This window comes from Giraffa tippelskirchi, chromosome 13 (genome assembly GCF_054371585.1).
Source record: "Giraffa tippelskirchi isolate mGirTip1 chromosome 13, T2T-mGirTip1v1.2.pri, whole genome shotgun sequence".
Classification (NCBI taxonomy): Eukaryota; Metazoa; Chordata; class Mammalia; order Artiodactyla; family Giraffidae; genus Giraffa; species Giraffa tippelskirchi.
Genome location: NC_137287.1, coordinates 111,396,250 through 111,423,687, shown reverse-complemented (window position 1 = coordinate 111,423,687; position 27,438 = coordinate 111,396,250). Strand labels below are relative to the sequence as shown.

General features: G+C 39.3%; 1 protein-coding gene and 1 non-coding gene across 3 annotated transcripts in view; both read right to left on the bottom strand.

Moving 5' to 3' along the window:
• Nucleotides 1-27,438, bottom strand: part of TOP1 (DNA topoisomerase I) — an 87,831-nt gene that overhangs the window by 36,584 nt on the left and 23,809 nt on the right. For both annotated transcript variants that reach the window (XM_081556921.1, XM_081556920.1), the window contains 3 exons: nt 16,675-16,777; nt 3,014-3,137; nt 1,792-1,847 (listed from right to left, as the gene is read on the bottom strand). Coding sequence is in view for 1 of the 2 variants with exons in the window: in XM_081556920.1 (XP_081413046.1) it covers nt 1,792-1,847; nt 3,014-3,137; nt 16,675-16,777 (283 nt within the window). In the remaining variant the exon portion in view is untranslated. The remainder of the gene's footprint in view (nt 1-1,791; nt 1,848-3,013; nt 3,138-16,674; nt 16,778-27,438) is intronic.
• On the bottom strand, nt 15,574-15,681 carry LOC145533664 (U6 spliceosomal RNA). The gene has a single exon (XR_014074244.1). It is a non-coding gene; the product is annotated as a U6 spliceosomal RNA (small nuclear RNA).

Sequence of the window (27,438 nt, the reverse complement as noted above, 5' to 3'; positions counted from 1 at the left end):
AGCCACCACCACAGCCTGGGGTGTTCCCAGCCCTGGCACATCTCGTCAGAACCTCACTGCTCACAGCCAGAAGCATCCACAAGGCTAACTCACTCAGCACAAGGAATGGCCTCCAGACACAAAGAAAGTCACCCCATCTCTAAGGGGGCCAAGGGATAAGCATCCAGATTTGGTTGCCAAATAAAGTCAGCATATTCATAGGGTTTCAATGCTGTTCCTGCCCCTCCCTTCCCCACAAGCATACTGGATGCCCTTGCTTGCAAATGAACTTGAGTATGTAAAAAGATTAACTTTCTCTCCTTATTTATGCACACTCCCCAAAGGCCAACCTCTATAGCTGCTTCTCCCCTCCACATAAACCACTGATACCGACCCAAAGGTTCAAAATCTCCAAAAGCTTTGCACCAGAAAGAAAGCAACATTGCCATTTACCCAACTAGTTAAGTAAATGCTAGATCCTACTGCTATCATAAGTGAGGTTAAAAGCACATGGGAAGGCTTACTAGGCCTGAAGAAAAAAATTTAAAAACCCTAGAAAACTGTTCAATTCAGTGAGGCATGTGGATTCTCTCCCAAGACAAAGATGCAAGGTGGCGAGCAGACCAGCAAAGTGAACAGAGCAACCACGGCCTCAAAGGGTGTGCTTCTGATCATCTAATCCAGAAAGTCTGAAATTAAACCCAGGACTCCACACTGAGTCCAGAGTCTAATCATATCTTACTCTTAGTTTAATAAAAGTCCAAGGCCATCTCCTGGCAGAAAATAGTTGCCCTGTGTTCAATCCCTGTTATCTAAGGAATCAGAATGCCTAGCTTACAGCTCTAACGCTTCTTGAATTTTATTATTCTGCATTCCTGAAACAGTTACAGAACATGCCTGAAGAGGGCACTTGCTTCTCCTGGTGTAAGGAACCCAGAGTACATGGCACAATTTTCAAAACTGTTCTCAAATGAAACTGAAAGTTCAAAATTTCAAGAAAGCAAAACTCTCAAAACATTTTGCTCTGGATAATAAGGCAAACACTCCCAACAACTCCTGGTAAATCCATTCTGCCATTCAGTGGAGCAGGTTAGAATGTTTTTTTTTTTTTTAAACTAGAGGAAAATTGGGGCTTATTTTAGGGAGCTGCAGCTGATGAGGAAAACAGAATCTAAACAGCCCCACAAAGGAAAGGAAAGGAAAGGAAAGGTGACCTCTGGATTGTGGTGACCTCTCTGGAAAAGTGACCTCTCCTTCTGTAAAAGAGATAAAATACTTCTGCTCAAATATACATCTGTCCCTAAAATGCAGATCAAATCAGTTTCTATATATGAGCCTCGGAATACCACCAAGGAATTCAGAGTAGGGGATTTTTAGGAAACTCCAAAATTACTATTGACTAAGAATAGAGTTTTTCTTTTAGGGGTGATGAAAATGTTTTGAAATTAGATAGAGGGTAGTGGGGAGGTTATATAACACCTTGTGACAAACTAAAAACCAATAAACTGTACACTTTAAAGGGGTATATTTTATGGAAGTGTTAAATTATATCTCAATTAAAAAAAAACTTCTTCCTGCCAACCTTCTCCACTCAAAATAGCCTTCTATAAAATGTGCTGGTCGGTCTTGCTAAATGGCACTCTAGAAATGCTCTCATTGGCTAAGACCAAGCCCTTTCACTGCCAACTTCCTTGAAAACCTGGAGATGGCCAGGTCAGTGCATTTTAGGTGAGCTCAAACAACACTGCAACATGGGCAGCTGGCCTGCTGGACACACACAGAGAAAGAGAAGCCAAGACAGCAGAGTCTTACCTAGAAAAGCCATTTTCCTTCTCCTTTTTTATTTTTGCATCCCCAGAAGCTTTAATCTGAAAGGTAAAACAGCAGTAATGGATTAGTACCTTAAAAGGACTAAAGTTGAAGAAGCCTCTACCTTACTTGAGATGATTTGGCCTCTACTCCTGGGGAATCTTGATCCCAGACTGACTCTTATTAGCAAAACTGAACAGGTGAACCAAAGATCTTGACATTTTTCTAAGACTCCTTTTTTATAGTTCTTTACTGGGAAGTGTTTCCCTTCAAAATGGTGGCTTTTTACCTTTAAATGATGGTAGGTTCCCTCCGTCAATAAATACACTCCACTTCTCAAAGATCTGCCCTTGGCAGTGCTGACAGAAAATAAAAAAACAAACCCAAACAAAAAGGAATACTTTATTTCCCATCTTCACTGACTTAGGCAAAGTATATTCATGTTCGCCCTCCTTCAACTTTCCAACAAAAATATACACATAGACACACGCGTAGGGTACCAATGGAAGAATTAAAAAAAAAAAAAATAGTACAGTGGCTGCCTCCACAAAGGGAAAGACAGAGGACAGTGAGTTGAGGGTTAAAGGGAGATTATTTTTCACTACTGTCCCTTATTCTATATTGTCTGAATTTACCAAGTCCATACAGCATTACTTCTTGAGAAACTAAAAAACTTTTTAAAAAAGTCTAGGCACAGTACTACTGCTCATTCACAGCCAGAGGAGCCTATTCTGAGACGGTTTGTGCTGGTTATACTGGAAGCAAAAGCCACAAAGAGCACCAGTGTCACTAAATTTTCACTCAGGAAGAAGTTTCATTCAACAGAGGACCAACGTGGTATTAGGCCTTCTCTCAAAAACAGAACTAATTTTCCCCATGAAAGAAAACCGACTTTTCCAGAAATCCTACATCCTTCAATTTACCATATAAAGTAAGGTAATGACATGGATAGATTTGGTACATGAAATACAGTGGTAAAGTTTGGTTTTCATCATTTAAGACTCTGGTAGGCTCTGACATCTCTTGACACAGACTTTTTCACTCAAAGGTCAGGGGACAACAAAATTCTGTAAAGCAATTATCCTTCAATAAAAAAATAAATTAAAAAAAAAAGGTCAGAGGATCTTACTACTCAATGAAGGTACTTTCATTACTTGCTTTCAAAGGTAAACAAAATGAAAAATACACCCCACACCTCTTCCTTCTCCACTGGGATGTTCTGTACCTTTTCTTCCTTTCGTTTTTCCTTGTCTCTGTCTTTGTGTTTGTCTTTATGCTTCTCTGAACTTCCATCTTTGTGTTTGGTTTTCTCCTTCTCTTTGTGTTTCTTTTCAGAATCTTTATGTTCACTGTGAAAATAAGCCACAAACAGTAAGCCCAGAGTAGGGACCACAGGATTCATTTCATAAGATTAACTCACAAGATACCCTGAGATAACATGAACCATGGAAACTCACAATGCTTTAAATAACCAGTCCTGACAGAAAGCTCAAGTAGAAGCTCTTCACGACATCAGACTTTATCTTGCTTAATGTCTTAAGTTTTTCAAAGAGCAAAGGAATTAAAGGGAGAAACACAGTTATTCTAAACATACCAGGACATTTTTTTTAAAGTGTCTATGATACAGCAAACCCATTGTATTTCTACAACATTCTACCAGCAAAAAACTATAATGAAAGCTCCAACTTGAGCACTCACATCTGATGTGAGGAGGTAAGAACAGCTCACCAAAAATCATTTAGTGGCTCAGTGCCAGACTGGAGACATACCACAAATGTAGCCATGCCCGGGCTTTGTGCAGTGAGCAGCCCAACAGAGTCAATGTTTCCTGCCAGCTAAGGAAAAGCTAGTCACTTCTACAAGGGGCTTATAAATCCTGCTTGGTCCTTTCCTCACAATAAGAAAAGCCCTATCTCAAAGCAAGGGCATGCTTTGAGGGCCTGTTTTTCAAAGCCTTGCTTTTAAAGGTGTTTGTGTACACACTGGTAATACTATTTAAAAAAAAAAAAAGTGCCACTCCTCAAGAAAACAAAATATGACATTATAAAACAAGAACCATTAAAATATTCACACCCTGGGGTCTAGCTCCTGGAGATTTCTCTCTGGGAAAAGCATTACAGAAAGATATTCACTTTGATGCTTCCCATGATGAAAAAACAAACAAGAACAAAGAAACAAATAAACAATCACCAAGAAACCAGATAGAGCCTTGGTAAATAATCAGAGGGGGAAACTGTGATATACCAAAGATATACATCACAGTTATCATTTTGTAGCCCTTATGCTACAACTTGTGAGTCCTGCAAATATACATGATAAATTTAAGACAAGCAAAAAAAAAAAGGAATATATAAAATAACTGAAGTTATATAAAAACTAAAGAGCAAAATTCAGGAGCTGTATTTTAAGGTGGCAGGACACTGGATGACTATTTTCTTCAGTGCACTGGGCAGGCGGCTTAGGAACCCTGCTCACTGCAGCAGCCAATATATTCCACAAGTTACCAAACGAGAACGTGACTTCAAGGGCTATGAATTGGGGGTCATCCCTAGAAACAGGATAGCTGACAACAACCCCGGCTGACAGAGAGCCAAACCTACAGGCAGCATAGGCTCTTGCCTTTCCTACCATAGACTGTATTTCCCATCTGTCATACTTACCACATTCAGCCCAGGAAAAAAAAAAACAAACAGATTTTACCAGCAATGAGGTCATTAGGGTACAACCATTCCATGAAGTCTGTCCTAAAGAGATCTGGCTAGCATTTTCAGCTACACCCAACACCAGAAAGGGAGAAACGGATGATGGTACCAGTCAGGTGAGAGCCCCAGAACCTGGATCAGTAAGCGCTATCAACCACATCTCTGGAGACAAAAGGAGTTCCAACTAATGATGGGGGTTTGGATAATAAATCAGCAGAAACTATGAAATCCAGCCAGGAGGGCAGGGGGATGAGTATAAACAGGACTACAGGTTTAGGGAAGACCCAGAACTATCAATAGAGGAAAAATAAAGCAATGTCCACTTTCCTTGGTTTATATATTCCTCCTTCTGTGTTGTTCTCATTAGGTTGTTATTTAGATGTGCCACACACTAGAAAATAACAGATTTCTATGTAAGTACACTTAAAAAAAAAAAAAAATTCTAGTCTGCTAGCCCATGATGATCAATTTTTCCCACCATGCTTTTTATTCTTAGCATTATTACAAAGTCACTCTCTACTCAATGTGCTCTCATAAGCTGTTTTCACCACAGCAGTGTTTTAGAAACAACTTATTCTTTATTTTGTACAAAAAGGCTCCCAATTACAATAATGCTCTTACTTTCAGTTCTCCTGAATTCTTTCAGCATTAGAATGGTGAAAAAGTAGTTGTCAAGATTGCAACTGATTCTTCAGGAGTTTACATATATGAAATCACAGGCCCATGGTTTTGATACTACCAGCAAAATGTGTGAGCTTACTATTTTATATACAAGCACTGAAGTTTCAGCTTTTGTTTGTTTTGAACATTAACTCTAAGAAGAATTAATGGTCATCTAAAGAAGTTCCTCCCTAAAAGCAAAAAATCTGGAACAATGACATCCATAATATTAATGGTTAGATATACTTTCCCCCCAGAATAAGAAAAAAGGACAAATTTAAGCAAGCAATATGTTCAGTGCTTTCACATACATTATTTCACTCAGTTCTCACAACACCCCTGGGAAGGAGTCTTTATTATTCCCTTACTGATTCAGAAACAGAGGAGCCAGTGGTTCAAAGTCTTATTCCAAGTTACAGTGTTAGAAAGAAGGGCAGCTGGGATTTAAACTCAGCCTTTCCATCTCTAAGTTCAGAGCACTTTCCACTAGATCAGTATCATTTCATTTCCATGAAGCTGACAGCCACCACTTAAGGGAAGCCTAGTGTTAAGAGACAAAGGCATGGGCAATCTAAGACTTGATGTAGAAAGTGAAAAGATTTTCCTCTACCATCAAGTGAAAACTTTCTAGACAAGACCTAGGATATCAGAAATGATAAAACTCTGGGACAGCTACCTCTCAGATTGTCTTCCCATGAAACTAAATGGCTGATTCAGGAATCTGAGTTTAGGAATGCTCTACAGTCCTTATTTCTTAATGTTCCACCTCCTTGCCTCCACCACCCCTACTTGCTTTGTTCTCTTTCTCAATGAAAGCAATTCTTAGAACATAATTCTGTTACACTAGAAAACTGGCTTTCTGGTCTCCTGGCAATCACAGCATGGGCACCAAGAGTATACACACAGGCCTCCAGTTTTCAGCTTTGCTATTCATTATCGAGCCACACAGAGATCAGGGAAAAGAAGTCAACAAATGACATGGCAGTGGCACTGATACTCAGGCCAACCCCAGGAAAGTGAAACAAGTCAGTACTTCCTCTGCCTGCTAACCAGAGGGAAATCTATTCAGGAAATTCAAAGTTTCTGCTAGTGTAGTAATCCCTTTGTAGGTCACAATTAATCACAAAGCCCAAGAGAGATGAAACTACCAACTTGACTTTTCAAAGGCATCTCACTCTCCTCTAGTCCCAATTGTTTAGATAGAAGAGAACAAGTTTGCATTTTTATACTGAGTTCAGAAGATTCAGAGCTAAGGAACATCTTGTGGTACAAGGCATTCCATTGGGGACTGTTAGAAATGTGGGTTTATGAAGCTGTATTAAGTCTCTGAACACAATGCTAATATCGTGTCTACTTGTCGTGTGCTGTTCCTGTCCCTGCCTCCAGAAACAGAGAACAGAGTACTGAGAGTCCTACCCCCTCGTCCATAACCTGACACCGACAGGAGTGCTGCCAAAGAGCAAACCCAGTGTCAGTCTTTCCTAGGCATCTACCGGAAGTGAGTAGCAGATGCTTTTGGAGGTCAAAGTCTTGTGACACAGAAGCATGTCGAAGGCCGTGCCATGCAAGTCAGAAGCAGGATTTGGCCAGTGGTAGAAGTGCAGCCAGTCTGGGATCAGTGAGGCTGACTCATCATCATTCAGGATTTCCTAACATGCACCTCTTTTTCCAAAAGACTTAAAACGGGCTTGACTTTCACAGTGGCTTAAAGGGCATTACCTTTCCACTGATGATAGTGAGATGATGGAAATTCTGATCACTGCAGAAGAGGAGTTCATATGCTGACTATCTGTTTTAAGAGATATTACCCATGTCTATGTACTGATCCACTACTTTTCCATACACAATACACACAATATGTAAAAGTCACAGAATGGGTTGTAAATATAACTGAGGACCCGAATACTGGCCAGTTTGGGGCAGCAGTACAGGTGACTCCAATACTGAAGAAACTTCAGTGTGGCTAAATAAGAAAAATAAACTAGAAAAGCTTAATAATGATCATTGTAAGGAAATCCAGAGATGTGAAGAACAAATACACTTTAAGAATGAGTTTAGTCAGGGGTACGGTGAACGTTAAAATACAGACAGTAGCTGGCATTCCTAGAATTTCTGAAATGGTCACACTTTTGGATAAAATATAAATTTCACCATCAGGAACTCAGAAAGCATCCAATTATTGGGTATATACAGAAGCTGACTCCTTGGCTCAGGGCTCATATCTGTTTGGGGATAAAATCTACCAAACATCAGAGTCTGGACAAGCAAAAGTCAATGCCAAAGAGAATAAATGGGAAGATTCAGCATAGCAAAAACAAAAAATTCAGGAAGAGAGACAGAAGTTAAATTATTTGTCCAACTGGCAACTAGTGGAGCCAGAGTTTGAACCCAGGCCATCTGAAGCCCATGCATCTAACCGCTCTACTATACTGCCCCTCTGGCTGCTTCCAAAAGAGATCTAGCTGATATTTCACTGTATCCATCACACCTCTTGTGTGACTCTTGTTGGACCTGCGCAGACAAAACAGAGAGTTGACCCAGGCTCCCCAGGCACTTACGAAGAAGGATGAGAGAGACAGTGGAAGTAGGGGGGTGGCAGCAGGAAGCCCAAGATAGAAAAATATTCTTCTGCCTCGAGAAGGCATTTGCTGCCTCTTTAGGAAAAAACCCCGGTCTGATCCTCTGGGAAGCTAGGATGTTGGCTATGGGAAACCATTTAAATCTGTTAAAGAAAACTAAAACAATGGTCTGTCCTCTATCACTAATAAAAATATTTAGCAGACACTTAAACAGTATAAAGTCCCAGGCACTCTTCTAAGCAATTTAATCCCTATAACAAAACTCTGAGATACGTATCTTCATTTTACACATATGGAAACTGAGACATGGGAAGGTTCAGTAACTCACCCAAGAAAATACATCTAATGAGCAATAACTAGGATTTAAACTCAGGAAGTCATGCCTTTGACCACTCTGGTGCCTTACTCCCCATATAAGGCAAAAAGGAAACACTGCTAGGAAGAGTAGGGGGAGCCTCTTTATCTTCTGAGAATAGGACCTAGCCACTAATGGCTAAGAGAACAAACTCATTCCAGCGACCTGCCCATTTCCTCAAGGCAACAGCCCCCCCCCCCCCCCCGCAGGCTGCAGTCAATGGAGTCATAGGGGATTCCTCTGGGAGAGCCTAGAAAGATTCTCAACTGTGGAAGGAAGAAATCCACGGCCCTTCAAAGGAAAATAGATAATTAAAGCTTAAGTAATGTTTGTTAAATCAAAAATTTTAGGTAGGTAAATTCTAAAGTTGCCTCTGAAAAAACACACAGGAGCTAGTTTCTGAAAGGCTTTACGAAGTGAAGATTTTTTTATTTACTTTTTTTGGGCATATGGGATCTTAGTCCCCTACCAGGGATCAAACCCAGGTCCCCTGCATTGGAAGTGCAGACTTGTATCACTGGACCACCAAGGAAGTTCCCAGATTTCTTAATGCTCATCCACCATTATAGGTTACTAGGCAAAATTCCAATAATTATTAAAACTTGGGAGTTGAGTGGAATCTTACAGAACTCCCATTTCCCCTCTAAGTTCTTTATCTCTATTAACAGGGTAAATAGTCACTCAGTTACTCAAGCTAGGAATCCTTTTCCTCAGACACCCCCCCTCATGTCACTTGTGGCTAAGTCTTTTTTTTTTTTTTTAAAGATATTTTTTGATGTGGACCATTTTTAAAGTCTTTATTGAATCTGTTACAAGATTGCTTCTGTTTTATGTTTTAGTTTTTTGGCCCGGAGGCATGTGGGGTTTAACTCCCTGCCAGGGATCGAACCCTCATCCCCTGCATTGGAAGGCGAAGTCTTAACCACTGGACCGCCAGGGAAGTCCCTGTGGCTAAGTCTTATACTTCCCTTTCTCAACTATTTTCTGTGGCTTCTTGCTCCCTTAAGAATCAAAGCTCAACTTCTTGAAATAGTATTTAATAGTTCTGCATCAAGCAACTTTTTGGAGGCCCCATTTTCTAATCCATCCTATTAACCCAGGCAACCACCTAACTGGATTTTCCCCAGAGCAAAGTACATGACAGCCCTTCCATATTTTGTTTATCTTATCTTTTTACACTGTCTGGAATGTCACTCTTTCTAGCCATCACCTTCCCTTGTCAAGATCTTAACCATCTTTCCATGGCTAGATCAAATACCCCTTTCCACCATGAAATCGCTAAAAAAAAAAAAAAGACTACAGGTCATTACAATAGGGCTAGGTATCACTGAAAACTAGAGCACCAAATTTGCTATTATCAATAAGTAACCACTAAATTAGATTCAACTACCAAAATCAACAGCTTCAATTTATTAGAATGGCAATTCTATCAGGCTTTATGGTACTCATCATAATCTCAATTACTGAGTATGTTAGTTTCCAAACAGCTTTTATATGCATACTTAAATTGAATTCTCCCCTACACACTTGAAAGCTTGACCAGGCTAGTGTTGCTATTAACATTCAACCGAAGTGGAAAAAGACTCAGAAGTTAAGCGGCTTGGATAAGGACACACAGCTAGTAAATGACAGAACCGGGCCTCTCCACGCTTCAGTGTGCTTTTCACTATATCACATGAATGGTGGTGATACTCAGTCTCATTTCTTAACTACCCAACCTCTTCCACTTACCTATGTTAACTGTCCACTTCCCCGAGACAGGCTGCTATGAGAACATGCAGATAAATGGAGGGCTTCAGCAATAGGTCCCCCCAACCCCCACCAAAAAAAGCAGTGAACACATCTTTTTAAATTTGATTACTTTCAGAAAAATTTCCCTAATCTGAGAACCAGTTGCTTAATTTCAGTGCATTTTCCTAAAAATCTATGTTCTCTCAACTTTAATTCAGGTAGGATTTGGAACTGAAGGGAAGGTGGAAACCAAAAGCATCCTTATTCTCACACTAACTGTATAATTAGCACTACCAACAGGGCTGAAAAAGCACTTCCCTTACTGTATTTCACAGCATTGCTTTTCTATCTTCCCTGGATTTCCACAAATTTTTCACTCCACTCTGAGGGTCAGGTTTAAAAATGACAAGAGATGCACACAGTCAAAAGTTGGCAGGAGAAACCTTATGTTTCACATGTGATAGTCCTTTATTTTCTAAAATAAGCCCCCCCCCAACTGCTTTTAATGATGCTGTATATATGACAGGTCTAGTATTAAAGATAATTTATGCTAAGAATGCAACCTTTCAAGAGAAGTATCTGGGTGAAATCCTACAAGCTCAGTGATTCTTTAGCATCTAGTCAGAGCATTCCTTTTGTTTCTTTAGAGAGGATTTATATATTGCTTTAAAGGACTAGAAGTGCTAAATATCAATGCTAACAGAAAAAAGCAGTATCAGAGACAAATAATAGAAGAAATTATTTTTATTTGACTTTGGTATAAATTTCCTATAGGCCAGATAGAGATGGGGTTTTCACAGGGTCAGAATTTAATGAGGTTAATACTTCTAGTGCCAAAACGTTTAGGGATCTGGGGCCCAAAGAAAGAGGCAGCATCTGAAATGATCTGGCATTGTAAAACCTAAGTTGCCTACCATATGCATGAGAAAGAGGTGCTTGTATTTAAACACACAGTTTAGCTACACAACTAACGTTTCTTAGGGAGACAGATTTGCTTTGCTTTTTAAGTTACATCAGGTCCTTTAAAGTCACACTAGGACTGAGAAGCCCTGGTCTTTCAGCCTCACTCTGTAACCACACTACTGTGTGACCTGGGGCCCGACGTCTCAGACTCATGTCCACACACAAAAGACATGAGATAGAATGACCTTTAAACACCCCCCTTCTCCTATGGAGCACCTTGGACGAGAATAATAAAAGGAGAAAGTAGATGAATAAAATGGGATCTCCTGAGAGGTAGGTCTAAATTCCATCTGTCTCAGAAAGGCTTGTTTCCCATCCTCTGACGCTCCAAGTATGCAGTACAATATTACAAGGAGAAAGAGGCCTCCTGCATTTGGGTCCTAAGTGTAATCTAATGAAAAATCACTGATGCTAGGATCTAGCAGAGAAGGAAGGAATACAGAAAACACATTACTGTAGAACTTAGTAGGCAGGGTTGATGAGCAAAGTTTTAAAATAAAGCATTTTGGAACAGAACATGCTAAATCTTAATTATTCTGGGCTTCAGAGGTGATTAAACAATCCTCAAGGATTCCTTAATGTGCTGAAGAAGAAACAGAAACCCCATACTACCAGAAAGATCAGAAGTCATTTAAAAAGGAACACAGTGTACGAGATTTTACTGGACCATAACCAATACACTTGCTTTGTTGCGAAGCAGCAGTGTGTCAATAGAGGTCAAAACAGGAAGTACTTAAAAGTCTGCTTACAACACATCATCTGGTTAAACTGTCTTAAACTTACTCACATGTGAATTAGAGATCCAGGGCTAGATTTAGTCCTGTGTAAACAAAACCTAGGGGCAGGTTCTTTCAATGCCTTTTGGCAAACAGGCTATTATTTCTCAAGTATTCTGATTAGAAAATAAAGAAAATATTAAAAGGCACAAAACTGCACAGAATAAACTCCTGAATTTGCCTATCCTATAATCTTGGAAAAGTATGCTTTTAAGGAAGACAAGAAAGTTCAGTTGAGGAAGGTTAAGTAAACTAGTCAACATCACAGACACTTAAGTGGAGAGACCAGAACCAGGAGAATTTCTTTTAGATAGACATAAGAAAGTCATTGTGGACTTCAAGAAAAATGATGTCAAAATTACATCCTTGGGTTTCCCTGGTGGCTCAGTGGTACAGAATCTGCCCGCCAAAGTAGGAGACACAGGTTCAATCCCTGATCTGGGAAGATCCCACATGCCACGGAGCAACTAAGCCTGTGCGTCCCTTGACTTCAGAAGCCCATTCACCCTAAAGCCTGTGCTCCGCAACAAGAGAAGCCACTGCTGTGAGAAGCCTGCGTACCGCAAACAGAGACAAGCCCACGCAGCAAAGACGACCCAGCACCGCCATAAATAAAAACTTTTAAAAAATAAGATGAGTAAAGCTTTTTTTAAAAATTACATCCTAAAATTTTTAAAAAGATTTTGGTAAAACAGGACAGGGATCAAACTTCTGTCCCAAAGCCTTTTGTGCCACTTCTACCTAATTCTTTTCTTCCATCACAAATGGCAAATTATGGTTGGTGAAATAAGATGTGTCAGACTAACAGGTCCATTTTTAAAAGCTTATGGTTTAAATATTAACTTCTGTCTTTTTAAAGTCTTTTTATGGACAGATTTCAGATAACATGAAAATTAGTTTTTCTTCATCTGATCCATGTGTAAGCATTTTCCTCAGATAATAAAGTTCTTCACAGTCAAACTATCTCATATATTTTTTGCCCTTCACATCAACTAGCACATCATAAATATGGCAAACAAGATAAAAATTCTTGTTTGACGTGATCAGCAATTCTACTCCTAAGTATATACCCAAAAGAATTGAAAGCAGGGACTCAAGCAGACACTTGTACACCCAGGTGCATAGTAGCGTTATTCACAATAGCCAAAAGGTGGAAACAATCCAAGTATCCATCAACAGAAGAAAGAATTTTTTTAAATGTAGTAGGTGTGCAATGAAATATTATTTAATTATAAATAAGAATGGAATTCTGATATTCAATAAAATGGATGAACCTTGAAAACATTATGCTAAGGAAAATAAGCCAGACACAAAAAGGACAAATACTTTATTATTCCCCTTATCTGAGGTAGCTAGAATGGAAAAGTTCACCAAGACAGAAAATAGATGCTGCTAAAGGATAGGAGGAAAGGGAAATAAGGAGGTATTATTTAAGAAGTACAGAGATTGTCTGGAATGATGAAGAAGTTCTAAAGATGGATACTAAGGATGGTTGTACAATATAGTGAATGCCACTTCCCCCAAATGACAAACTTTATGTTATACGTATTTCAGACAGAAACACACACAAAAAACCAGTGTCTGAAATGTGGAATGGCCAAAGGGAACTCTGCTACGGAATACTGCGAATATGTGAAAAGGAGAGAGACGATGGTAACTGATGTAACCACAGGTCAACCACTCACTGATTCAATAAATATATACGACTAAGTACCACCTATCTGTCAGGTACTATACTAAGCCTTGAGGACATAAATGAATACAACAGACCCCAATGTTGTTCCCAGGGACATCAAGAGTCCAATAGGTCACACAGAAAAGTAGAGAGACAATTACACCACCACAGCTTGCCAACGGCTGTGAGAGGGATATACTCCAGGTGTCAGAGAAGACATAAAAATGGTACTTTAATAAGGGGTGGGGGGTGCGGGGATGGGGAGACAGGCAGACAAGATACCTGAAAGAACTCTTAAGCTGCAACTAAAAGAATGTTATTAGGAGGGCAACAGAGTCTTCCAGAACCAGTAACAGCATATTTGAAAACCTAGAGGTATTCAGAAGACACTCTGTGTTTGAGGAACAGAAAAGCAGTCAAGGGAGACTGGAAATGGAACGTGAGAGAAGGGTGAATCACAAGAGATGCAGCAGAGAAAGACAGCCAGACTTAAGAGAATCATTCCGTGAACTGGAATGAGAAAATGAAAAAGTAGCCAGAAAAGTGGAAAGCCAGGGGAAGTTGGTTTCAAGAAGGCCTCAGCCCAGAATATGGTGTATCTTGGCGAATGTTCCATGTGTATTTTACTGCTGAGTGTAATATTCTATAAGTGTCAATTACAGCAGGTTCGTTGATGATGTTTAAAGTTTTCCATATCCTTAATGATTTTCCCATCAATTGAGAAAGAGGCAGTAAGTCTAACTATAAATATTATTTCTCTTTGCAATTCTAATAGTTTTCACTTCATCTATTTTGAGACTCTGATATCAGTTATGATTGATTATATTAACATTTAAAACTATTCATACTCTTTGCTACTGTTCAGTTGTGTCCAACTCTTTGCGAACCCATGGACTCTAGTCCGCCAGGCTCCTCTGTTCATGGAATTTTCCAGACAATAATACCAGAGTGGGTTGCCATTTCCTACTCCAAAGGATCTTCCTGACTCAAGGATTGAACCTGCCTCTCTTGCATTGGCAGGCAGATTCTTTACCACTGAGTCACCAGGGAAGCTTTGTAACTGTTACGTCCTCTTTATTAATTAGTCCCTTTTTTAATCGTTATGAAAGGAACTTCTTTATTCCTGGCAATAATCTTTGCTCTCAAATCTACATAGATATTAATATTAGGTAGATGACTACAAACTGAAGAAAAGATGCATGTGAACTGGATTCAACTATTAGTACTAAGACTAAATTTATTGGACTAATGGAAACTAGATAAGTGATAAGAAATGAGCAAGTTGTGGGGAAAGACCACAGGAGTGGTAGATGATTCCTGAAGAAACATCCTCACTACAGAAAATTAATCTGCTTATTTTAATGATTCATAAAGACTTCTTCCCTTAAAATTTTCATTTAAAAATTTTTAATGATTATAAAAAGACAAAGAATTCACTTTATCATGCCCTATCCATGATAAGCCTTATTTTTAATAATTTTAAAAAATAAAAGTAGCATATATAATGCAGAGTTCAAAGAGTTATCACAAAATAAAGCTACAATGTGATTACCACAAAAGTCAAGAAAAATACCACTGATACCACACCAGAAGTTCCCCTCATACTATTTTAGAGCTGCTACCTTTCCTTCCTCACCAAAGATAACCATGACCCTGGATTCTAAAGGTCTTGATTAATTTTTCTGTTTTTGAATTTCAAACAAATTGAAGCATACATTATGTATTTTTTGGCTAGTTTTCTTCATTCAACATAGGTTTGTGGAATTCACCTATGTTTATTACTTTCATATTTATTTATATATAGTATCCTAAGATATAATATGAATATACCATACTTTATCCATTTTACTACTAACGGGCATTTGGGAGATTGTCACTTTGGGGTTATTAAAAATAATGCAGCTCTAAATAGCTTTTTACCTGCCCTTTGGTGCCCATATACACACATTTCTGTTGCGAATATACTAGGGAATGGAATTCTTAGGTTACAGGGTATACATATGTTAATTTTAGAAGACACAGCTAAGTAGTTTCGCGAAATGATTCAACAATTTATAGTCCCATCAGACATGGGATTGCTCCACATCATTTGAAGGTCTTGGAATTAGCATTATTTTAATAATTAGTTATTATTACAATGCATAGGATATTATACTAAGGTTGCATTTCCCTGATGAATGTTTGTTTTTTTTTTACTTTGATATGTTGGTACATTTTATTCTTTCTTAAATTCTTAAACTGGTCTTGTGTTTGTACAACAGCACATATTCCTGTGAACCTATTTATATTTTGGAATTTTAGTAGAAAGAAATGCTATCAGTTAATACTTGGGTTGATAAGGCATAAAAATATGGAACGCTTCACAAATTTGCATGTCAACCTTGTACATGGGGCCGTGCTAATCTTCTCTGTATCGTTCCAGTTTTAGTATATGTGCTGCCCAAGTGTGCACTCCCTGATGAATGATGTTGAGCACCTTCTAGTGTTTTCACTGGCCATTTGGATATCTTCTTTTGTGAAGAGCTTGCTCCATCCTCTCATGAATTTTTCTGCTGGATTATCTGTCTCATTTTTATTTACTTGTAGATTTTTGTATAGACTGGACAAAAACTTTTGACCATCTATTTATGTTAAAAATATCTTGTCTATAGACAATAAGCCAACCTAATGAAGTAACTCTAAGAGACTTTAGGTTGAAGGCACTTGTGCTTTAAGTTCCCTCCCCCAAAATTTAGGCCATTATGGGAATACCATATGGCCTTCCCCCAACAACTGTCTTTAACTCAAAATGGAAGTTTAAGTCCTCATTTTCAGTAAGTAGTCCTATACCCAAAGATACCCTGTCTTTGGGCTTAACCACCTGCCACCTACACCAAAAAAAGGAGGCAAGATGAACAAGAAAACATCTTTCTGATCCCTCTTGGATCCCAGAGGGCAACACCTCTGAGTTTCATTTACATTGGTGGTCACTGGCTTTTGAACCCCTCTGGTAAACTGATGAAAGCTAGGAATGTTCTCTTCAGGAATATCTCATATACCCAACCTTTTGTATATGATTTCAGGGACTAATAGACCATGGAAGCCTAAGTTAAGAATTTTTAAACTTAAACCATTTAAAGTACAGAAAGAAGAAAAATATCAATCTATATCTATCAAGTTTCCAATTCCTTTATCAAGGCAAGTTCTCTGGACACTTGATAAAATGCCATCCTGTGTTAAGCATTTACCATACTTGCTTTGGACATTCTGATCTGAATGAACAATGGCATCCCCAGTAAGGCCTGAATTATCAAGGCCATCCTCTGAAAACTCTGGAATCAAAGTGTCTGATGAATATGCTATCCACGTATTTACCTGTGGTTCAAGTCAAGGCCTATTCCAAGCAAGCCAAGCCTACCTGAAGGATGATGGACCTGAATGATGGACCTGATGGTTCAACCCTTACCTGTTGCTGTGCTTGGACTTTTCTCGGTCTTTCTCCTTGTCCTTCTTGTGCTCTTTGTGCCGGTGCTCTCGATCTTTATGCTTATCTTTGTGTTTATGAGAATCTGCAACCATAAGAGATGAGTCAGGTTAAGAGGAGTCGTGAGCTATCTCCTGCCCATCTATCTTGATGAGCTGGTCAAGAAGCACAATGACAGGACTTAAATGGCATGGTAGCTATCTATAATAGCTTATTCCATTGAAGACAAAGATTTCACAAACCAGCCCAGACAAGGCATCCCATTACCCTACCTCTAAAACCAAGATATGTTACAAGTCAGCAGGAAGAGAAGGGGGAGACAATTCTACTGTAAAAGAAGGTAACAGTTTGGCGTTCTTCTCCCTAGATCTGGTACCAGGAAGACTAAGCCATAAAGGATTCAAAGGATAAATCTTCAACACCACCTCTCAAGATCAGATGGTTATCTATGTAACGTGTGGAAAATCCAAACCTTAAGGGATACGAGTTTTTAAATCAACTTGAATGAAGTATAATTTCTACAGAGTAAGATACATCCCAAAGATACAGAGTAGTAAGTTCAGCAGACATATGCACAGACATAATCCCCACTGCAATCAAAATTTAGAACATTTCCATCATCCCTGGAGGTCTCCCTTGTGCCCATTCCCAGTCAATCCCCATTTTTACCTCCAGCCTGAAGCAACCACTGATCTGCTAGCGCAATGGATTAGATTTGTCTAAATTTCTAGTTTCATATAAATGGAACTACAGGATATTTGGGACTGATTTCACTCAACATATTTTTGTCATTCAATCAATCGGTTAGATTTTACTGGAATGGTAATCCATTGTTGGGATACACTGCAATTTATTCACCTGCTGATGAACATTTGAGCTATTTTCAGGCACTGGCTTTTTTATGAATAAATCTGCTATGAACTTTCATATACAAGTCCTTGTGTAGACATGTTTTAATTTCTCTTGGGTATATACCTAATAATGAAGTTACAGGGTCACCTATTAAGTGTATGTTTTACTTTACAGGCAACTGCCAAACTGTACTGCAAAGTGATTATACCATTACAGTCCCACCAACAACGGATTAGGGTTCCAACTGCTACAAATTCTCACCAACATCTAATAAAATCAGTCTAATTTTAGCTATTCTAGCAGGTATGTAGTGGTATCTCACTGTTTTAATCCAGTTTACTGATTAAATGATGGGCATCTTTTCATATGCAGATTGGCCACTCACATCTTCTTTGGTAAAATATCTCTTTAAGTCTTTCCTCCACTTAAAAAAACTTGTTTGCCTTATTACTGTGTTCTTTATTTGAATCCCTGGTGGCTCAGCGGTAAAGAATCCCCCTGCAATGCAGGAGATGAGGGTTTGATCTTGGGTTGGGAAAATTCTCCTGGAAAAGGAAATGGTAATCCACTCCAGTATTCTCACCTGGGAAACACCATGGACAGAAGAGCCTGGTGGGCTACAGTCCGTGGGGTTGCAAAACAGTTGGACACAACTTATCAACTACACCACCACCACCACCACCACGAGTTCTTTATATTTCATGCATTACAATTTTTTGGTTAGATATGTGTATTGTGAATATTCTTTCTTCTAGGAGTTTTATACAGAGGTAAGAGACAGGGAATATTTTCTAAATCTATAACTATGTACAGCACCGTTTTGTTTGTTTGTTTTTTTAAAGACTGCCTTTACCCCATTGAACTGCCTTGGGCCTCTTAACTGGAAATGAAGTGACCACAAAATTGTAGATCTGTTACTAGACCCCAACACGGAGTATATTAACTCCTAAAGCTTCAGAGTAGAGGTTTTTTCCAATAGTAATTTTGAGATCAGATAATGTAAGTATTTTAACTTTGTACCTTTTCAAAATTGTTTTGGCTATTCTGTCTTCTATATTTCCATATAAATTTTAGATTTAGTTGGTTGATTTCCTAAAGAAAAAAAAAAAAAAGCCAGCTAGGAATTTGTGTTCATAGGACAATTTGCAGAGAGGTGACATCAAAACATTGTGTCCTTTGATCCATGAACATGGTATCTCTTTCTACTTTTTTAGGTCAGTGACTCTCAAATTTTAGTGTATCAGAATTAACCCAAGGGCATATTAAAAATGCAGCTCATTGGAGTCAAGTCACCTTAATGTTGACTGTGAATCAACTGGAAGTTTATGTATTCAACGCATGTGGTAGTTTTAAAATATGTCCAACAGATTCTTTGATACTTTTCCTTTCAAGTTGTGGCCTAACTTCCTTCTCCTTAAGTATGGGCTAGACTTAGTGACTCACCCCTAAACACAGGATATAGTGGAAATGTCAGTGGGCAGGCCATCAAAGGCATTGGCTCTTTCTCCTTGCCCTGGGTGAAGACAGCTGCCACACTGTTAGGACACTCAAGCAGCCTACGGAGAGGCCTATCTGGTGAGGAAGTGCAACTTCCTGCTAATAGTTTTGTGAATGAACCACCTTGGAAGTGGGTCCTCTAGTCTCAGGTAAGCCTTCAGGTGACTGCCAACTCAGACTCTGAGCCAAAACCACCCACCTAAGCTCTTCCTGGATTCCTGGTTCACATGAACTGTTTGAGAAAAGAAATGTTTGTTATTTAAGGTGCTAAATTTTGAGATAACATGTTTAATAACAGACAACTAACAATAATGTACAGACAACGTGTGTGTTCACACTACTCGCTCACAGCAAAACTAAATCACATTTGGCATAATCCATTAAGTATCTATTCTGTGCCAGGCCCTAGAGAAGCAGAATTTGCATGACCATTCCCCTAGCTATAAGAAACTCTCATCTCACAGAGATGGGAAAATAAAAGCATGTGGTATCAGAACCCAATCTTCCACATAACATAGAGAACCCATCAACTTCTGAAAACCTCAAGTCCAAAATTTTAAAATGCTGTCAATCTGATACAAAGCTGTTAGCCCCTGTTTACCTGACAATAATTAATACCCTGATTTCTTCTGCCCCCAACAAGTACTTATGGTTAAAATCATAATAACTGACAAACCATGCCACTAGCACTACAACCAGAATGAAGCCTGTGTTGTTTGACTTAGTTTACAGGCCAGATTTAACAGAACTCGAGCATCTGCTATGATGGCCCAAGGCTATGGCAGCGACATAATTAAAAAAAAAAATTACTCTGTGTATACAAACACATAAACATGTCTGAAAAAGACTAGAAGACAGACACCAAATGTTAAAAGTAGTCTGGGTGGTAAATTTATGAGTAACTTGAGTTCTTGTGTGTATATTTTGCCTTTTTTTCCAATTTTTTCCCCAAGATGAGTCACTTTCATAATAAAAAATAGAAGTTATTTAAAAAAAATTACCAGGCTTTAAAATTTTATTTTGACAAATACTGGTATACACAAGGAAAAAGTAGTACTATTAACTCACTAAAAAGCTTTAAAGAAAAAGAAAACTAAGTAAAAGATAAATTGAAAATAATTCCAGGTAGGTTTTAGATAACCAGTCTGCCAAAAACATCATTGTTTTAAGTGTGCAAAACCTCAAAGTTGATTTTTAAAGCCAAATCCCCAATTCTTTCAAAGCTATTGCTAATCTAAAAATGTAAAACCAAAATGTCTGGTAAGAAACTTAAAAGTTGTAGCTGAAAATTCCACCAGTGCAAATAAGACCTAGGTCAAAGATCTGAACCCCAAGTGTCCCTATTTAAAAGTTATCACATGTCTACTATATGTTCAAATTGTGCTATGTGTGCTGTGATGGGTACCAAAAATAACATATGCCAACGTCTTTAAATATCCTAAGAGCTATAGTATAGTTCTACAGGGGAGGCTGGACCTTCTGAGGAGAAATGACAGGGAGGCAGAATGGAGTGAGTTGATCTCCTGAACAACAAAAGTGTGTAAACAAGATAAATAACCAACGGACAGGGAAACCATCACAGAGCAGATCTGCACTAGGTAAACTGATAGATAGCTTTTATAGATGCATACAGAAATAGTTCCAGGTGAATGATGTCCACAGTTAGCTTTAAAATATTGTCAGCACCTCCCCCCCAAATGAGGGAATATGGGGATAGATAAAACAAGACTAGCAAGAGGTGGATATTAATAGTTATTGAAGAGGCAGATAAGACACATGGGAGTGCATTATATTACTCACTTAAATAGGCTTGAAACTGCAGAATAAAAAGTTTAACACTTATTTTTAAGCTTTGTCCCTTCCAATCCCCTGTTTTTTTCTTATTACATAAGGGTACGGCAAGGAGAAGACTAGCCTAGTCCAAGAGAGGATTTGTGTTAAGGAGCAGTAAGAGATAAAGCTTGATAAAATTAACCCAAGAGTCAGGGTGTCCTACTCTGAGGATGACAAGGAGCCACTTCAAGCAGAAAAGGAACAAAATGAAAGCCATACTTAAGGAAGATTAATTGAAGGGCAGTGTGGGTAGAAGGTAAAAGTAAAAGCAAAATAACTAGCTAGTGTTTTTGAAGCAATCTAGAAAAAAGTGATAGCAAAGAGGCTGAGAAAAAAATGTAAAAGCATGTTGAAAAAAATGGGAGTAGAATCCAGTTCTAGGAACTCATGGGATGTGTGATCAATAAATGCAGAAGAGTCAAAGAAGATTCAAAGACTAAGTCAAGGTGGCTAGAACAAGGTGCCTTAGAAGAAGACACAGGGAATCTGTGCAGAACAAAAATGAGGAAAACAAAAAGACTATGAAATGATGAAACTAACTCAAGTCCTACTGTATTTAAGGTAACAGTGGGACATTTAAAAATGTTGAACAGAAGAGAAGCCAGTAAGTAAATACTGAAGCCAATAAGGGCACAACGATGTATGTCCCCCATAGCAAAAATGTTTGTAGACAGCATACTAATGGATTTGAAGATTACTTTTAGTACATACTCTTTCCCTTAACTGGTGTTCATCTAAGAATAGATATTATTAAAAATGTTTTATAGAAAGGATCTTGCCACTTTATGCACCTGTTAAATGCAACAAGAATTGTGTTGATTTTGACTAACAGATTAGAAATGAAAGGCACAAACCATTTCATATTAAGTCATCAGAAAACCTCATTCACCCTCCTGATAACAAATGCTTCAAATCCTAGAATGCAAATATTTAAGATGAAGACCCAGGAGGAAGACCACTGAAATAAGGCATTCTTAAGAAGACAGAAGACATTAACAACTAAGTCCTTTCACTCTAACTTAAGGATAGATATGTAAATGAACAGAGCAAGAGAGAACAGCAATCAACATCTTTTGTTACAGTTATCTAAGGTGTTCCTAAGGTCAACAATGTTCTCAGGTAAAGAGACTTCCAAATGACAAAAGAGGTTAAGTATCTGTGTCTTCACCAGTTGCAGCAATAGTTGCCAGATATCACTACAAACTTTCAGGTGTTTAAGCTGGATTCAGAAAAGGCAGAGGAACCAGAGATCAAACTCCCAACATCCGTTGGATCATCGGAAAAAGCAAAAGTGTTCCAGAAAAACATCTATTTCTGCTTATTGACTATGCCAAAGCCTTTGACTGTGTGGATCACAACAAACCGTGGAAAATTCTTAAAGAGATGGGAATACCAGACCACCTGACCTGCCTCCTGAGAAATCTGTATGCAAGTCAAGAAGCAACAGGTAGAATTGGACAAGGAACAACAGACTGCTTCCAAATCAGAAAAGGAGTATGTCAAGGCTGTATAATAGTCACCCTGCTTATTTAACTTATATGCAGAGTACATCATGCAAAATACTGGGCTGGATGAAGCAAAAGCTGTAATCAAGATTGCTGGGAGAAATATCAATAATCTCAGATATGCAGATGACACCACCCTTATGGCAGAAAGCAAAGAACTAAAGAGCCTCTTGATGAAAGTGAAAGAGGAGAGTGAAAAAGTTGGCTTAAAACTCAACATTCAGAAAACTAAGATCACGGCATCTGGTCCCATCACTTCATGGCAAGTAGATGGGGAAAGAATCGAAATAGTGGTAGACTTTGTTTTTTTGGACTCCAAAATCACTGCAGATGGTGACTGTAGCCATGAAATTAAAAGACACTTACTCTTTGGAAGAAAAGTTCTGACCAACCTAGAGAGCATATTAAAAAGCAGAGACATTACTTTGCCAACAAAGGTCCATCTAATCAAAGCTATGGTTCTTCCAGTAGTCATGTATGGATGTGAGAGTTGGACTATAAAGAAAGCTGAACACTGAAGAATTGATGCTTTTGAACTGTGGTGTTGGAGGCGACTCCTGAGAGTCCCTTAGACTGCAAGGAGATCCAGCCAGTCCATCCTAAAGGAAACCAGTCCTGAATATTCACTGGAAGGACTGGCCACCTGATGCGAAGAAATGACTCATTGGAAAAGACCCTGATGCTGGGAAAGATTGAAGGCGGGAGCAGAAGGGGACGACAGAGGATGAGATGGTTGGATGCCATCACCAACTCAGTGGACATGAGTTTGAGTAGTCTCCGGGAGTTGGTAATGGACAGGGAAGCCTGGCGTGCTGCAGTCCGTGGGGTTCCAAAGAGTCAGACACGACTGAGCGACTGAACTGAACTGAACTGATCACTACAAAATGACTTGATGGTAATGTGCAAAATCAAACAGCAAAAAACCAACAACCTTCTACTACTAGATTCAGAATTAGACTCTGAGGGTTAATTCAGTTTACAACCATTTAAAATGTATTCTTAAATCCAAAGCATCCTCCTCTAGACTCATCAAGACACTCTGCCCTCAAGGGGTTTACAGTCCAGGAAGATAATCCAGATAGGAACCCAACACAGTCAACAGCAAACAAGCGAAAAAGGGGCACTACCAGCTGCTTGAGTACTCAAACTGTCTCATTCGATTTTCTTACTACTCTTATAACAAGAAAACATTCCCACTTCTCACAAGACCAATAGTTATCTCTTTCTAAGGGTGCATTCTGCACAAGGTAGTATGTTTATGTACTATCTCCAGTTTTTGAAACTCTGAGCAGTATTGATTTTATCAAATCTAATACACATTTTTGCTTAACATCTCTGAAAAAGTGCATATGGTTCATATAACTCCCATAGAGGGGGAATCTGGTAATATTCAGCAGAACTAGCTTATTAATACACTAACTTTTGACCCTGGGCTTCCCAGGTGGTGCCAGTGGTGAAGAACCCGCCTCCCAGTGCAGGAGACATAAAAGGCGTGGGTTCAATCCCTGGGTCAGAAAGATCTTCTGGAGGAGGATGGCAGCCCACTCCAGTATTCCTGCCTGGAGAATTCCATGGACAGAGGAGCCTGGTGGGGCTACAGTACTATATAGGGTCACAAAGAGTCAGACCTGCCTGACATGACTTAGCATGCACGCATACATCTTTTGACCCAGCAAGCCATACCTAGGAATGTAGCCTGAAGATATACTTTGAAGGTAGAAAATTTATGCTAGTCTATGTATACGTAAAGGCAGAGCAAATTAGGTCAGTAGAGAAGAAACTTTTAATTTTAGACTTGCTGGAATGGATTAAAATTCCTTTCCTACGCCCCAAAATCTCAAATGTCAAATGACCTTAAAGCAACAGTGTTTATATGACATCGTGATGTTCCTACATTTAAAAAGGTAATAGACATTTTCCTAAATGTCTGTATATCAGACATATGCCATTACCTCTGGCTCTTACATGATGGCAGAATTTTCAACTTTTCTGCCCTGCTGTTATTTCTCAGAAGAGTAGTTCAGTTCAGTTCAGTCGCTCAGTCGTGTCCGACTCTCTGAGACCCCATGAACTGCAGCACGCCAGGCCTCTCTGTCCATCACCAACTCCCGGAGTCTACCCAAACCCATGTTCATCGAGTCGGTGATGCCATCCAACCATCTCATCCTCTGTCGTCCCCTTCTCCTCCCGCCCCCAATCCTACCCAGCATTAGGGTCTTTTCCAATGAGTCAACCCTTCGCATGAGGTGGCCAAAGTATTGGAGCTTCAGCTTCAACATCAGACCTTCCAATGAACACCCAGGATTGATCTCTTTTAGGATGGATTGATTGGATCTCCTTGCGGTCCAAGGGACTCTCAAGAGTCTTCTCCAACACCACAGTTCAAAAGCATCAATTCTGCGGCGCTCAGCTTTCTTCACCGTCCAACTCTCACATCCATACATGACCACTGGAAAAACCATAGCCTTGACTAGATGGACTTTTGTTGGCAAACTAATGTCTCTGCTTTTAAACATGCTATCTAGGTTGGCCATAACCTTCCTTCCAAGGAGTAAGCGTCTTTAATTTTATGGCTGTAGTCACCATCAGCAGTGATTCTGGAGCCCAAAAAAGTAAAGTCTGACACTGTTTCCCCATCTATTTCCCATGGAGTGATGGGACCAGATGCTATGATCTTAGTTTTCTGAACGTTGAGCTTTAAGCCAACTTTTTCACTCTCCTCCTTCACCTTCATCAAGAGGCTCTTTAGTTCTTCTTCACTTTCTGCCATAAGGGTGGTGTCATCTGCATATCTGAGGTTATTGATATTTCTCCCAGCAATCTTGATTCCAGCTTGAGTTTCTTCCAGCCCAGCGTTTCTCATGATGTACTCTGCATATAAGTTAAATAAGCAGGGTGACAATATACAGCCTTGACGTACTCCTTTTCCTATTTGGAACCAGTCTGTTGTTCCATGTCCAGTCCAGAAGAGTAGTATGGCAGTACAATTATGGGCATTTTGAAAAATAGTATTAAGAGTAAAAATAATGAATCTGGGTAACCTGCCTCCTTTGTTTCCAAGAGAAAAGTTATATACTGAGGAGAAACAGTCTGATTCCACTAGAGAACAGAAATAAAAAGCTTAGGATCCAAGAGGGCAGAGAGGTGCGGGCTCAACCCCTGGGTTGGGAAGATCCCCTGGGGAAGGAAATGGCAACCCGCTCCAGCATTCTTGCCTCGAAAATTCCACGGACAAAGGAGCCTGGTGGGTACAGTCCATGGGGGTGGCAATGAGTTGAATACAACTAAGCAACTAAGCACACACGGAGGAGGCAGCGTTTGAGCTAAGTCTTACTAAAGGCTAAGAGGGAGTCAGCGTGGCAGAGAACAGACAAGGGGCACTCCTGGCAGATGAGCCATGATAGCATGCAACCTATTATTGTCATTATTATTGTTGTTGTTATTGAAAAACTGATCTCATGTTTGAGCAAAATTAAGTGAGATATACTTTCTGCCAGCTAGGAAATGCTAGAGTTGATTCTTATCCGTATATATAAGAAATTAAAATCCCAGAGTTAACATTTAATTTGCCTAAAGCCATGTGTCCCAAAAGCAGTTTCTTAAAAAAGATACAGAAACACTCCTACTGCTTGTAGCTTTACAGTCCCAATCCTCTGCTTAGAGAGAAGAGAAACAAAACACCTAGGAATAAGAAACTTCAGTATCAAATAAATCCAGCAAAATTTGATACAACTGTTATAATGTACCTGAAAGCTGGCCTAATACTAGGATAACAGTGAAACTGCAGGTTTGGAAACTAGGTACAGAACCAGCCCCAAGCAGCTAGAACAGCACCAAATGAAGTATCAGATGAAGAGTTCACTCTTCACAGGGAAACCAGACACATACACAAATTACATGAAAAGGAAGCCAAGCCTATAAAACACTTTGTTAAATATGTTCAAGAATGGGAATTCCCCAGCAGTCTAGTGGTTAGGACTTCACACTTCCCCTGCCAAGGACCTGGGTTTGATCCCTGGTCGGGAAACCAAGATCTCACAAATTGCTCAGCACGGCCAAAAAAAAAAAAAAAATTCAAGAATGATGCTGTTAGAACAAAGATCACGGTTAAACCCTAATGACAATCAGAGACATCACAGACAAGCACAGCACGTTGGAAACAATCCCTGAAGGAAGCAGACTGGTTCAACAGAGTGAAGAAGATCTGATTCAAATCCTTGTTCTACCGGTGACTGTATAACCTTGGGGGAAAGTCACTTAACTACGGGGTCTGTAAGAAGGCAGCATAAGTCAATGAGTAAGAGCTTCAAATATGTTCACTGACTTGAGACCTGTGATCTTGGTAAACTTACCTCTTTTACAGATGAAGAAACAGAGACATAGAAAATCTACGTGATCTTAAATAATTTCATTTCAAATTAAATCAAATTCTTTATGCATGGTTGTGACTTCCCTGGATGTCCAATGGTTAAGAATCTGTGCTTTCACTGCAGGGGTGCAGGTTCAATCCCTGGTTGGGGAACTAAGATTCTGCACGCTGCATATAAATTAATTAATTAATTTTAAAAATTCTTTGTGTGTGGTTGTAACAGAATTCTTGGCTAATCTCCACAAAATTCCAAGCACACTGACAACTGTCAATAAGGTACAATTATCACTGAATCTTCTGCATGATTAATTTATATAAAACTGAAATGAGCCTACCCAATCAGTCCAAATAACTTAAGGTTCAGGTTTGATACGTGCATTTCAGGCAGCAACCAGGCCCATTCACCTTGCCTGACCAGCCAATGATGAATAAAAGGCTATCTGCATCCAGGAAAGAGAAGCACTTAAGAAACATCAGTTAACACCCCCAGGTAGAGAGATTTGCATGAGTTCAGCAGCAATCAGCAGGCAGCTAACAGCATTGCCAAGTTTTTCCACCCAGGTTCTCTAGCACAACTACAATCCAATCCAAGCACCAACATTTACACTTTGTTGAGAGAGAAAAAAGGCTAAGAAATTGGCAAAATTTCCGACCCTTTTAGCAACTATTCCATGATCATGGGCTTCCCTG